At 45.6% G+C, this 14,246-nt stretch overlaps 1 protein-coding gene across 1 annotated transcript; it reads left to right on the top strand.

Annotated features, from left to right (window-relative positions):
* Positions 1–5,803: 5,803 nt before the first annotated feature.
* Positions 5,804–13,767, top strand: TRIM21 (tripartite motif containing 21). The gene is made up of 7 exons (XM_038568836.1): positions 5,804–5,922; positions 6,935–7,389; positions 7,877–8,002; positions 9,004–9,234; positions 11,192–11,214; positions 11,854–11,954; positions 12,199–13,767. The coding sequence occupies exons 2-7, from the start codon at positions 6,982–6,984 to the stop codon at positions 12,747–12,749; spliced, it is 1,440 nt and encodes a 479-aa protein (XP_038424764.1). The 5' UTR covers positions 5,804–5,922; positions 6,935–6,981; the 3' UTR covers positions 12,750–13,767.
* Positions 13,768–14,246: the final 479 nt, after the last annotated feature.

The raw sequence follows: 14,246 nt of genomic DNA, 5'->3' as shown, positions 1-14,246 counted from the left end.
TGATTTTTCTTGGGGGGATTAGAAGAATACTAAGTTGCCCCATACAGAGCACCTGCCATTCCCAAAGAGCCATCCCCATGAATAGCCTGGTGACAGATGGAAGCAAGTGGGGATTAAGAGGATAGTTAGAGACCAGGACACACAACTGTCCTGCTGTAGCACCAGGGACCATGAGGAATGTCTATCTCTGGACAGAATAAGCATAAGTTCTTTCCAAATCCTGCCAAAGAGAAGCCAGATAGTGTAGCCAAAAAGATGTGCATGACTGCTTTATACGTGAGGAGCGTGCTAGAGAGGAAAAAAGTTCTCTAACTTTTTGCCTGTACCTAGGGAATGAAGGTGGTTGAAAATGAAGCTGTAATGATGAAGCGATGTCTTTCCTCATAATACCTTTAGTGGTCATATATCAAGCATGATGTAGCAGAAAAGCTAAGATCTATTTCAAGTATCAATTGTGTGATAATAAGCAAATTAACCCCTTGAGCCTTTTATGCTTCACTTATAAACAAGGAAAAATAGTTATTTTGTGAGATTGTTAGAATTAGGCTAGCCTATAAAGGCACTCAGAAAAGGACTTGGCATATCACATAAGCTCCATATGAGCTCCTTTCCCTTCCAGTAGGAAATCGAGAAGAGGTTTCAGTAATGTCTGGACTCCCTTACCTTGCCCATTTACAGATCACATCTCTCCTACAACTTTGGGTGGGGTGGGGGGGCAGTTCAAATAAACTTTTTATTTGGGGATACATTTAGATTTACAGAAGATTTACAAAGATAGTGTAGTTTCTATATATCTTTCCCTTAGCTTCCTTAATGTTAACAACTCACATAAACATGGTACATTTGTCAGAACTAAGGAATTAATAATGGTACATTGCTATTAACTAAAGTCCAGATTTTATTTGGATTTTGACAGCTTTTCTATTAGTATCTATTTTTTGGTCCTGGATCCAGTGCAGGGACCCACACTGCAATTAGTCATCCTGTCTCCTTAGTTTCTTCTGGTCTGTGCAGTTTCTCAGTTTTTTTTTTCTTGGTTTTCATGACCTTGATATTCTTGAAAAATGCGTTATTTTGGTAAAAGTCAGAGGATTTAATTCACTAACTTCAGCCATCACCTCTTCCTTTCTCTCCAGCATGGAGAAGACAATGTAGAGGTAACAGGTTATGCTGCAGGATGTCCTGATTCCTCTTTATTCCATTCCAGGTTCCTGCATATTTGAAAACAGGACATTTCAAGGTTGTGTCTGAAGCCATTAGCGGTTCCTAAGGTTTTTCTGGTGGGTTTTCCAATTTGGAGGTCAAAATCTGTCCTCCATGGGCTGCACCCCAATACAACGCTTTCCCATACATATCACCCAACTCCTTTTATTCATCCAATGAAATTTTAGAAAATTTTCAGGTTCTTGTGTTTCAGGCTCTAAAAGGCAAAGAGATAATTTTTAATGGATTAACTATGTTGACATATGGACGTCTTTCTGATGAAACTATTTCTTTAGCTTTTCTAGCTTTGCATTCCAGGATGTGTTCTTTGCCTTAAAACTAGAAAATGCCAGATTCTCTCTCAAATCCGGGATGGGAGGGAAGATGATAAATGGAAGTAGATGGATGAAACCTAAGACAAATTCCATCTCTTCGTGAGAGACTGCTCCCTGTTCTATCCATTCTAAAATCTACATTATTCCCCAAATGAATGAGACCATATAATGTTTGTCCTTCTCCAGTTGATTTATTTCACTCAGCAGAATACCCTCCAGTTCCATCCACGTCAAAGCAAATGGTGGGTATTTGTCGTTTCTAATGGCTCAGTAATATTCCATTGTATACATAGACCACAGCTTCTTTATCCATTCATCTTTCGATGGACACTGAGGCTCCTTCCACAGTTTGACTATCGTGGACATTGCTGCTAGAAACATCGGGGTGCAGGTGTCCTGCTGTTTCACTGCATCTGTATCTTTGGGGTTAATCCCCAACAGTGCAATTGCTGGGTCGTAGGGCAGGTCTATTTTTAACTCTTTGAGGAACCTCCACACAGTTTTCCAGAGTGGCTGCACCAGTTCACATTCCCACCAACAGTGCAGGAGGGTTCCCCTTTCTCCGCATCCTCTCCAACATTTGTGGTTTCCTGCCTTGTTAATTTTCCCCATTCTCACTGGTGTGAGGTGGTATCTCATTGTGGTTTTGATTTGTATTTCCTGGTCTCATTCATTTGGGGAATATAAAAAACAGTGAAAAGGAATAAGGGGGAAAGGAGAAAAAATGAGTGGGAAATATCAGAAAGGAAGACAGAATATGAAAGACCCCTAACTCTGGGAAACGAGCTAGGGGTGGTGGAAGGGGAGGTGGGCGGGGGTGGGGGTGACTGGGTGACGGGCACTGAGGGGGGCACTTGATGGGATGAGCACTGGGTGTTATTCTATATGTTGGCAAATTGAACACCAATAAAAAATAAATTTATAAAAATAAAATAAAATCTACATTACCCAATCGTCTTTAAAATAATTCACAATATTGTGGTTCCTCTATTCACTGTGCTTTACCTAGAGAGTAATCAGACACCAATCGTATTCTGTAGCAATTTATGCCTCTGAAAGAAAGTAAAGCACATGTAAAAACTAAAATGGACTCTAACAGACAAGAGAGGACTAGAAAAGTCTTTATGTAAAGAAGATGGCATTTGAGTTGAGACTAAGAAGAGTTGGCCTTATTTATGTAGAAATAAAGGCTTGCCAGAACTGTGGTTAAGATCACTTTATATGGTAACAAACAGGGCTTAAACCCCTTATGACTAAACTAGATACCCTGTGCCAGGTACCTAGACTCTAAATGCATCAATTGTAATTAGTAATAATCCAGGTAAACAAGATGACCCAGCCTGTGGATATTGATCAGTCTCTGCCCCAGTGACCTGTTGCCATTCAGTGGGCTCCCGTACAAGAGTCCATATCAGGAGAAGTAAACAGAGAAGCCTTAGTGAGGGTAAACCCTTACTCAGGTAGAGCCTCTACCCCTGCTGCTCTGGACAGACACATAAAAGGCCAACTCTGAGCCTGATTTTTCACTATTTCTAGGAGAATCTAGACAGTCTTCTAGTGGCACATTAGTTGTCTTGAACCAACAGCAGTTTGTCCTCACAAAACATCTGGTAATATTCCAAAGACAGGTTCACTTTCCTACACTGCTTCTGCCAGCACCACCATTTCTAGACTTACAACATCAGGACATCCCAACAACATCACCTGTAACCGAGGAACTGATTTTACAATCAAAGAATTCTGATAATGCGATTGTCCTATGGAATGCATAGGTCTCATACTGTATACCATCAGCCAGAAAAAGCCCAATAAGACTATGAAATGCCCTGCTGAAGACACAGGTATGATACCAGTTTGGAAACCCCATCCTATGAGATAGGAAGGTTATCCCACAAATTCTGGTAAGAGATTAAAATGAACTAATATATGGTGGCTTTTTTTTTCATATCCACTATATATACACACACTTCAGAGAATCTAAGGCAGGGAGGTAGAAGTGGCCCCTATCACCATCAGACTAGGAACTCCTTTAGAGAACACTTTCTTTCCAACCCTTAACATATGGCTCAGCCCTAAGGTCTGGGAGAAGACCTTCTACCAGAGTAGGTAGCAAACCTGGTTCTAATAAATTGGAATTTACAACTATCCCCCGGCTCCGTGGGGCTTCTGCAGCCACTGATGAAATAGGCAGAGGATGGGGTTTCTATACTGACTGGAGTGACCTATTCCTATTACCAAGGAGAATTTAAGTGGCTGGTACATAATGGGGCAATAACAACTATGCCTAAAACCCAAAATATACATTGGAGATATTCCTAGTAATGACTGCCTGATGACAATGGCTAGTGAATTAAAGACAGGGACATTGATACTGATCCTTCAAGAATGATTTGGATGACTCATCAGGAAAAGAACACTGAAGTACTAAGCTACTGGCAGTGAATGAAGGGAATTTAGAATGAGTGGTACCTTTGGTTTCATGGCCAATACCAAGGTGGGAACTGTTGAGCATGCATGTGTTATATTAATCGATTTTGTATGTATATTATTAAACACGTACCAAAGCAACCCTGTGGTGTGTGTATTAATATCTTTAATAGATAAGTAAACTGAAGCTCAGAGAGATGGCATGTGACTGGTAAATAGCAGGGTTAGCCCTGAATCCATGTCTGCCCTATCATGAGGTCTATGTTCTTTTCTACCACACCCACCAGCTGGCTTACTCAGTGCCTATAGGAATGAGCGAGGGTAGTGATGTGAAGCAGACTCATTTTCTGAGTGTCTGCAAATTCATATATAGGTCTCTTCTTCCTTTGATTTTTTTTTGTACTGTTTCCACTTTGCTTTCTGGGACTATGTTCCTGGAATCAAATCAGTACAGTGATACAATTTGAATATTAGAGGTCACTTGATAACCACCCACTTACAAATTCTCTTAAAAACAGAACTGGAAATTTGAAAGAAAGATGAAGTATCTTTAGGTTTCCTAAATCTATAGAAAACATTAAGCAAAGTTCAACTGATGTTTTTATCTTAAGGTATACAGGGACAAAAATAAATATGTCTGAGTCGGAAGGAATTGAGAATTCTAGTCTCCTCACCCTTCCTTGTTTCTCCTTCCTCCTCACAGTCTCTGCTTGAGTTGACAGGGCAGCCTGTTATCTCTGGGCTGTCACTAAAATGACGGTCTTCCCTAGACCTTTAACTCTCATGCACCTCTTACTATGTCTCAAGTCATTTTACTCCATTCAGACTCAATGCCCTCTCCTGGAATGTGAGTTTAACATCTCCTAAATCACTAAATCGTTATGTGGCTTAAATATGTAACCTGACACAGTAACAGTATTCACAAGAGTCAAAAGATGGAAGTCACCCAAGTGTCCATTCACAGATGAGTGGATAAACAAAATGCATATACAAACACTGGAACATTATCCAGCCTTTAAAAGGAAGGAAACCCTGTCACATGCTTGTACAACATGGATGAACCTTGAGGACCTTTTAAGTGAAATAAGTCACAAAACAACAAATACTATATGATTCCACTTACGTTGGGGGCACCTAAAGAAGTCAAATTCGTAGAGACAGAAAATTGAATGTAGCTGCTGGGTGCTGAGGGAACATACTGTTTAACAGGCAACAGAATTTCAGTTTGGCAAGATGAAACAAGTCGTATGAGTGGTGCGGATGGGGATACAATGATGTGAATGCATTTAATGCCACTGAACTATATACTTAAAAATTGTTACAATGGTAAATTTTGTTACATATGTTTTACCATAATTTAAAAAAAAAAAAAAAGAAAACCTCAGAAAATCCCTAGCTCAGTGACAAGTACACCGTTGGTGCCTAATAAATGTCAATTCTCTTCTTACCATTCACTGGTATGACACCTGCCTTGGGATCGTGCTGTACATAAATCCCTCACCAGCTGATGTTAAAAGACTATCAAGCCTTTCCTGAAAAGGACTTGTTTCTGGAAGCAGAGGGTGACACGTAAGGGAGAGCCCCAGGCACGTTGTCGCCATCCCACCCTCCCTAACTCCCTGAGAGCAGCTCCCACTCGTGGGCGTCGCCCAGCACGTAGGTGTGGAGCGAGACGACCAGTGTCCGAGGAGGCAGCGTGACCCCTCCACCGTGGATGCGATATTTTCTTGTTTGACCCCGAGGACCTGGGAGGGGACGCGAAGCAAGGACTTGACGCTGCGGAGCTCGGACTTCCTGCCGCCTGGGGCTCCCGAGCTGCCCCGCCTGCTCCCCCGCCCCTCGCGCCTCCCTCTCCTCCCACTCCCCGCCCCTCGGCCCACCCCCTTCGGACACGCCTCGACGGGAAATCGAAAGTGAAATAGGGAGCCTGCCGCCGGCTGCCGAAAGCCCTGAAAAGGTGAGTGACTCGCCCCGACCCGAGTGCCCCCGCCCTGGCTGGGGGACCTCTCTCCCCTGCCCCATCTAGTCCTCGCCCCTGGGGCCTGCAGACCCGGTTCCCCCAGGGCTAGCCCAGCCCCAGCCCCAGTCCCAGCCCCAGTCCCAGCCCCAGCCCCAGCAGTTCCTCCCGGGCTGGCAGCCTGCCTGGGACGGGGCCCCAAATGTGAACGTGACACCCAAGCCCCCGGGGGCGCTGCCCTAAGCGGGGGGCACCGGGGCAGAAACCTAGCCCAGCCCGGAGTGTAGTCCGGGCACTCCCCTCGACACTTCTCCTCTGGGGGTGAGAGGGGGCAGGACAGTTTCAGACGCTAGAAACCTGTGGGTCTGTGCCCCAGAGGCAATGAAGCCAGCTACCAGGTTCCCAGAAGGGAGAGGAGAGCCCAGGGAGTGCTCAGGCACTGTTCATGTGCGCATATAAACATATACAGGTACCCATATGCACACATATACCTGCAGGTATATATACATACAGACAGATATGTAGAAATATATTCTTATGTATATAATCACAGATATAGAAGTAACTCCTGTGATTATTGTGCAGATAATGAAGATATTTCCAAAGCAGGTAGCACCTTCTCTGGCTTATGGAGTGTACAGAGTACATGGTCCCTGTCATACAGATGAGCTGCTCAGCAGCGGACTGGTGACCTGAGAGGGCAGAGAGTGGACAGGAAAAGCCTGGGACAGAGGATGAAGCAGAGAGGGCCATGATGAAAATAGAGTTATAAACAGCTTTATCTCTGAAGTTCTCAACAACATTCAGTTTCTTTGGGGGACTCAGTTTCCCCTTCTGTCTGACTAGGTAAGTGGATGAGACTAGAGAGGAGAAGCTCTTATTATTCAAGTTAATGTTCTGGTGTTGTTTTCACCCCTTCCACTTCACTGTTCCTTGTGTTTTCCTTTGGATTGTTTTTCTTCTCACACAACCCTTCTCTTCTGCTCATTTCCCTCTCTCCTCTCCCCACCAGGGTACCCCAGGATCTCCACAGTGCTGCTTACTAAGAACATCACCCCTATGGCTGCAGCAATGCCCTTGGCAATGATGTGGGAGGAGGTCACATGCCCTATCTGCCTGGATCCTGTAGTGGAGCCTATGAGCATTGACTGTGGCCACAGCTTCTGCCACAAATGCATCTCTGAGGTGGGGAAAGATGGTGGCGGCGTCTGTCCTGTGTGTCAGCACACCTTCTTGCTCCGAAACCTCCGGCCCAATTGGCCACTGGCTAACGTGGTGGACAACCTTAAACAAATTGGCCAGAATGCCAATGAAGTCACACAGAGGGAATGGTGTCAGGTACATGGAGAGAGACTGCACCTGTTCTGTGAGGAAGATGGGAAGATCCTCTGCTGGGTATGTTCCCAGTCCCAGAACCACCGTAACCACAAAACGGTCCCTGTCGAGGAGGCTGCTCAGGAATACCAGGTAAGGACTTAGCACAGAGGCCTGACCAAGTAGAAGGGAGCTGGGTCCGTGCTTGGGGTTTTGTTCTCCAGAGTGAGGGAGGCAAAGTCACCTGTGGAGTTTCAGGGTTGGGAAAAGGAAGGGGTTTCCCACCTTCCAGGTCTAATTGAAGCAGAGAACTGCAAGCTCAGGACAGCTTTCTCATTCCCCAGGACCAGGGAGTACGCTTGGGAAAACGCTGCAAGGATCACACTTCCTTGTGGCCTTCTGGTTAATTAGGAATGAGGAATGCTCCAACTCCACACCACCACCTCCAACAGCGTGGCTGTGTTTTGAAAGAAACCTCAGGCTCTTGCCAAAGTCTTCCCATCCCCAGAATCTCTATCCCAATCAGACTGTAGTCTTCCCTCTTTCTCTGCACTCAAGTTTTTCAAAGAACCAGCATGTCTTCATGGCGCCTCACCCTACTTCTTGGACTGGTCGGGCGCTAACCTACCTTTCTCTGCAGGAGAAGCTTAAGGTGGCATTAAGGAAACTGAGAAAAGAACAAAAGTTGGCTGAGGAGTTGGAAGTGAATACTGCAATGAAGAGAGCAGCCTGGAAGGCAAGTGTTGTGCTCCAAAGGGAATCTCAGGTCAGAAGCCAGGGCAGAGTCCAGGGCCCCAGACTCAAACCCTAAGCATAGCTATGCCCATCTGAGGAGTGATAATATATCTCACTCACCATGAACCAGCTGTCCTCTAGGTCTCTTGATAGAGGTGAATAAAAAGGAGAGAGCTCAGATCAGATAGCAAAATCAAGAGTCTTAGGAGAAGGTGCCATACCCTTCGGAGAGGTACAAGCCATACCCTAAAGCTCCTGCTCCTTAAGCCTAGTCTTAAAACATGACGGCACCTTTGCCTCCATGTCTGGTCAGTGGTCTCTCAGGAGAGATGCCCAATGGCTAGGCCTGTCAGGAGGTACAGACTTAAGGGAACAATCCAGGTCAGACATAGGCAACTATCTGGTCATGCTGGTTTTTCTGACTGTGTTCAGATCACTGGTCCAAAGTAGGATGGAGAATAAAGCTTGTTCTGTATCTATAAGGGCATGGAGGGAACTCATGGCCAATAGAGCCCAGAAAGGAAGATTTGGGATCAGAGAAGGGTGAGTCAGGCTGTGGTGGCAAAAGGACTCATCCTGTGCCATCGGTGACCTTCCAGTCACTAACAGAAGAGCAGCCAAGATTATCCCCAAAACTCCTTTTCCTCAGGCCTGGGGAACAGTGTTATGAGCCTGTGTTTGGATGGTTGTTGGGGTGGGGACAGGTGTTACTCTCTCAGGAACTCACTAAGATATGAAGACAGATTTGGGCACATCGAGGTGCAGACTGGGTTTTGAAAGAGGCTGTAGAAAGTCGATAACATAGGTCAATGCAGCTGTGGTTGTAGGACAGCCCCAGTGTGCCCCACCATAATCCCATTTCACTCTTAGCCCAGAAGCCTCACCCACTTCCTGCTCTAGCAAAATAGTGTATGTTTGCTCTCAGACCCAGAGTGGTGAGTCTATGGGGAATAGAAATGGAAATGACCACCTCTGTTCCCCAGGCTTAGGGGATTTTGACAAAATCATCCTCTCTTTCCATGGACACCAAAGAGTCAGGTTGAGAGACACAAACGGAGGATTCACGCAGAATTTGTACAGCAGATAAACTTCCTGGCTGCGGAGGAACAGAGGCAAATGCAGAGGCTAGACATGGAGGAGAGGGAGCAGCTGAGAATCCTAGGGGAGACAGAGGCCATGCTGGCCCAGAAGACCCAAGCCCTGCAGGAGCTGGTTGTGGAGCTGGAGAGGAGGAGCAAGGGCTCACCCCTAGAGCTGCTGCAGGTGAGCCACCCTCTTCTCTGAGGCTCCTGGAGGAACTGAAAAATGGCTAGAGCTCCCTGATGCTGCCAACAGCAAGTAGAAACCCTGTCCCTGGAATTCAGACCCATGAGTAGTTTACATTCAAGCCACAGAATGGTGCAGATTTAGGAGGAAATATTCCTTGCAGCAATTGAAAAGAACGGCATCCCCAGCAAGAACCTGCTCTAACACATACTAGGCCCACAACCTTGAGAAAGTTCCTAACCTTTCGGAGTCAAATTTCTTATATGTTAAATGGATATTAGTACATCTCTCAAAGGATTTTTGTGAGGATTAAATGAGAGAAACCACAAAACCTTCTACGTGAGCCTTTGGCCATGGGAACGTTCTCATACATGTAACTGAAAATACAGCACTAGAAATTAAAAGACAGTAGCCCAGCCCCAGCCCTGCCACCAATCCTTTCCATAATTTTAGGTCAAGTTTGTTCCTTTTCCTAGACCTACTTTCTCCATTTGTGAAACAAGGGGGAGGGAGTAGACTGAATAACAAGGATTCCCCAGACATTAGTCACTGATATATCATCTTCACACTTTCTGCCACTTCTGTGCACTACCCAAATCCTGTTAGCATGTTTTTGGTTTTTTTTTAAGATTTTATTTATTTATTCATGAGACACAGAGAGAGGTAGAGAGATAGGCAGAGGGAGAAGCAGGCTCCCCGCAGGGAGCCCCATGCGGGACTCCATCCCAGGACCCCAGATCACAACCTGAGCCAAAGGCAGACACTCAACCACTGAATCACCCAGGTGCCCCAGAATGTTGTTTTCTTGACATTGCCTTACACCTTCATTGGAAGAAATTTAGCTTAAAAGGAAATTTGTCCTAAGCAACAGTAGCCAAGAAATCATGTGTTGATATGTTGCTGATTTTTTTTCTATTTTCATGACAACGGCTCTTTCTTAAATAGCACATATGACATGCCTCGGTCTATTCGATCTGTCACAACAATGCAGTGAGATGGGTGCTGTTATCCTCGTCTCATAGATGAGAAAACAGAGGGGCAGAGAGGTTGAGAAACTTAGAGACTAAAGCTGAATAACTTGACCAGGTTCACCCAAATAGTAAGAGACAGAGCTAAAATTAAAATAAGCACATAACTATTTTTTAAAAACTCATCGATGTGTGTTCTACTTAAAATTATCTTGCATCCCCTAATATGTTTGCCTTGTTGTGGCAAACTGTTGACCAGAGGGTCTCAAAAGTCCCTTCTGCTTTAACCTTGTACAGTTTTTCTCTTTCAAACCTTTTTGGTGTCTGTGTCGGATGTGGTCATGAAGCCATTGTTTTGTTTTTGTTTTTGCCCTTCTCATCCTCTAAATCTTGCTTCTGCCCAACACTGAGCCATGCTTTCTAACACACTTTTGACTGGGCCTAGGACTCTGCCAGTTCCCAGGTAAGGTCTCCCAAGCCCTACAACAGCATATGCTCAAATGATTTAATTTCACATACATGAGAAAGCAGCATTAACTCCAGCATAAAACAGCCCTTCCTTCCCAAACAACACAAGCCTGTAAATGAGATAGAGCAGTTCCTGTCCATCTTGACTTGGCCATTCTTGCCCTGTGACTATCTCTGGACCTCAGCCAGGCTGGGCTGCTTGTTCCTTTCCACTCTCTTCCCCCTCCTCTACCCATAAAGTCTGAGCTTTCTAATATGTCTTCTGAATCAGAGTCCTTAAACTAGTCATCCTTTCCCTGGCTGTAGGTCACACCCATGCTGGTTACTCTTGTTATTCCACAAACATCCACATTCCTTCTCCTCCAAGCTGGGAGAAATAGTTCAGGTAATGGCCTAGAGGAATAGAGTAGAACAATGTCCCATGGGCCTCAGGGGGAGCATCACCTCACCCACAGAACTGAGATCTCAACGGTAAACCAGTGATCCAGAATTTACACTCTGTTTTTTTCTCTCCTCAGGAGGTGAAAAGTGTCCTGGGAAGGTAAGGAGAGGTTTTCTTTGTAAGAAGAGTGGGAAGCAGGAAGCATATATACCTGTGGAAAAGGTTGTTGCATTAGAAAGACATGCACTGATATTTTCCCCATTCTCCCTATTCTCAAAGACCCAATAGCCCATAAAATATTTTCTGGTCTGAGGCTAATTAGTGAAAACATCAGTTGGTGAGTTATCCAAAGTAATTGGACCATAACAGCTTTATGAAGTGAAGCCCCAACAAAAGGGGAAATTCTGTTCAATCTTGAGTCTGCAGCCTGCTAGGACTCTTTCTTTAAAAAGAATCTAGCTGGTTACAAATCTCCCAGGAAGAGCCATGTGAGACCAGCTGCATGGGCAAGACTCCTTGGGGTTCCTTACAGAAGTAATTCCATCTGTATCAGGTGCCTAACCTGTAAAATGAAACAGAATGTGCTTGCTTGCGTCAGGGGGCTTCAGGGGGCCCATGTAACCAGGAGGGCCTGGATAGGAACTATGTCCTATATCTTCTTGCCTCCCACCCCCAAGGATCCTAACACAGGTGCTTATAAATTTGCATTAAATTGTTACCTACAAAGGAGGTTATAGTGTCAGGGCTCAGGAGGGTGGGGCAGGAGATGGAGACAAGGTCTGTAACTGTTTGCCCCAGGACTGAGGCTTGGAACCTGAAGGAGCTGGACATTACCTCCCCGGGTCTGAGGAGTGTGTGCCTCGTGCCAGGGCTAAAGACGATGCTGAGGACGTATGGAGGTGAGACTAGCCCCAGGAGTGTGGGACTGGGGAATGAAGTGGGTGATGAGGGTGGAGAGTGAGTCCCTGGCAGGTCAGGGTAGGTGAGGCAGGGACAGAGAGGTGGTTCCCTCAAAGGTCAGGCCTGAAGGTTATTTTCTCCCACAGTGCGGCTCATGGTCACCCTCATCCTTACCCCCACCACAGGCCCAGGGCTCCTGCTTCCCCTTCCTCTCCCAGCCTGACCGTGGGCTTCTCTCTGCAGTACACATCACCCTGGATCCACACACAGCCAATCCATGGCTCATCCTTTCAGAGGATCGGAGACAAGTGAGGCTTGGAGACAGCCAGCAGGAAGTGCCTGAAAATGAAAGCAGATTTGACATGTATCCCATGGTCCTGGGAGCCCAGTGCTTTGACTCTGGAAAGGCTTACTGGGAGGTGGATGTGAGAGGAAAAGAGGCCTGGGACCTGGGTGTTTGTACAGATTCTGCACAGAGGAAGGGGCACTTTTTGCTCAGCCCTGGGAACGGCTTCTGGACAATTTGGCTGTGGAACAAACAAAAATATGAGGCTGGCACCTGTCCCCAGACTCCCCTCCACCTTCAGGTGCCTCCATGCCAAGTTGGGATCTTCTTGGACTGTGAGGCCCACACAGTCTCCTTCTACAACATCACTGACCATGGCTCCCTCATCTATACCTTCTCTGAATGTGCCTTTGCTGGACCTCTGCGGCCTTTCTTTGGTACTGGTTTTAATGATGCAGGAAGAAACGCAGCACCTCTTGTGCTCTGTCCGCTGGAGGTGGGATCGTAGGGATCCATGGAGCAGTGGTAGCACTCTCTGAACACCGACTGTTGGTGTCTTTCTCAGCCATTGACTCTGCCCCATTTCCCCAGGAACTCTGAACCACTTTGTTTCTGTAGAGGTGTCGGGATACCAGCAAGCAGATTGTGGCAGGGAATTCACTGAAAATCTACATAAAATGATTTTCAACATCAGTATTGAATGATTACTGCCCTAGATTACTGCCCTACATTACTTTGACTCCCTCCATGAAACAAACTACTTATGTTGGGCCCAAATCACCTGGATCAACCAAAACATGTCTCTGCCATCTTTATGTGACCCAAGTCTTGTTTTCTCCTCTCCATCTCTAGGCCTTTGGTAAGATCTCTTATACACCTTGCATGGCTTGCAAAGGGGACTCCTAAATGTATTGGGTCTTGATCTATCACATTCAATCCTTGTTCTTGTATACATTTAGGATTACTGTTCCAACATAAACATATCAGAGCATAAGTAGCTCCATACCTATTAAAAAAAAAAGAAAGCAGCCATCCTTTAAAAATAAAGCCTGAATGATGCATGCCTTAGATTTCCACATTACATTTCCAGCCCCTGTGCTCCCCCATCCCTACCATGCTCTCCCAACCATGTCCTGTAGATAATGGAGTTGGCCAAAAGGTGTATCAATCTAAATGGAAGGCAGGATGGATTTTTTTATGTCAGTTTGGCTAGGCCATAAGCCCCCAGTTTTTCAATGTTTCTGTGAAGGTATTTTGTAGATGTCATTAAAGTCCATAATTGTTTGATTTTAAGGGAGACTCTCCTGGATAAGGTGGGTAGGCCTAATCCAATCAAGTGAAAGACCTTAAGAGCAGAACTAAAAGTTCACTGAAGACGACCCTCCTACCAATAGCAGCTTCAGCTCCTGCCACAGTTACAGCCTGCCCTTCCTGTTGCCTGGCCCTGTGGATTTAGGACCTGCCTTGCCAAACGCCACAAGTGCATAAGCGAATTCCTTACAATAAATCTCTTCATATTTATCTCCTACCAGTTCTGCTTCTTTGGCAAACTGATTGGTGTGAATGTCAGAACTGCAGTAACAGTATCACCTGTTGATAGCAAACACTCTTGTGTTTAAGCTTTTACAGTTGGAAGAAGTGCTATACACAGCCCTGAGAGTACAGCTATCCTTCCAGCAACCAGAGTGTCTAAAATAGAATCTCAGGTGAAGAAGCTGGGAAGATGGCAGAGGAGGAAGACCCTAAGCTCACCTCATCCCATGGATACAACTAGATAACACCCACATCAGTGTAAATAACCCAGAAAATGACCCGAAGACTGGCAGAACAAACCACAAGTAAAGATAGAAAAGAGGCCACATTGACAAGGGTAGGGAAGGGTGGAAATATGTCCAGGAGCTAGATGGACCACGGACCACCTGCAGGAGTAAGGGATCTGCTGGAGCAGAGAAGGGCAAGAAGCAAACTATCACACCAGGGAACCTGCACAGGGAAGATCAATCCG

This window comes from Canis lupus, chromosome 21, assembly GCF_011100685.1.
Source record: "Canis lupus familiaris isolate Mischka breed German Shepherd chromosome 21, alternate assembly UU_Cfam_GSD_1.0, whole genome shotgun sequence".
Lineage (NCBI taxonomy): Eukaryota > Metazoa > Chordata > Mammalia > Carnivora > Canidae > Canis > Canis lupus.
The sequence above is the reverse complement of the archived record's forward strand: the minus strand, read 5'-3'. Positions and strand labels throughout refer to the sequence as shown.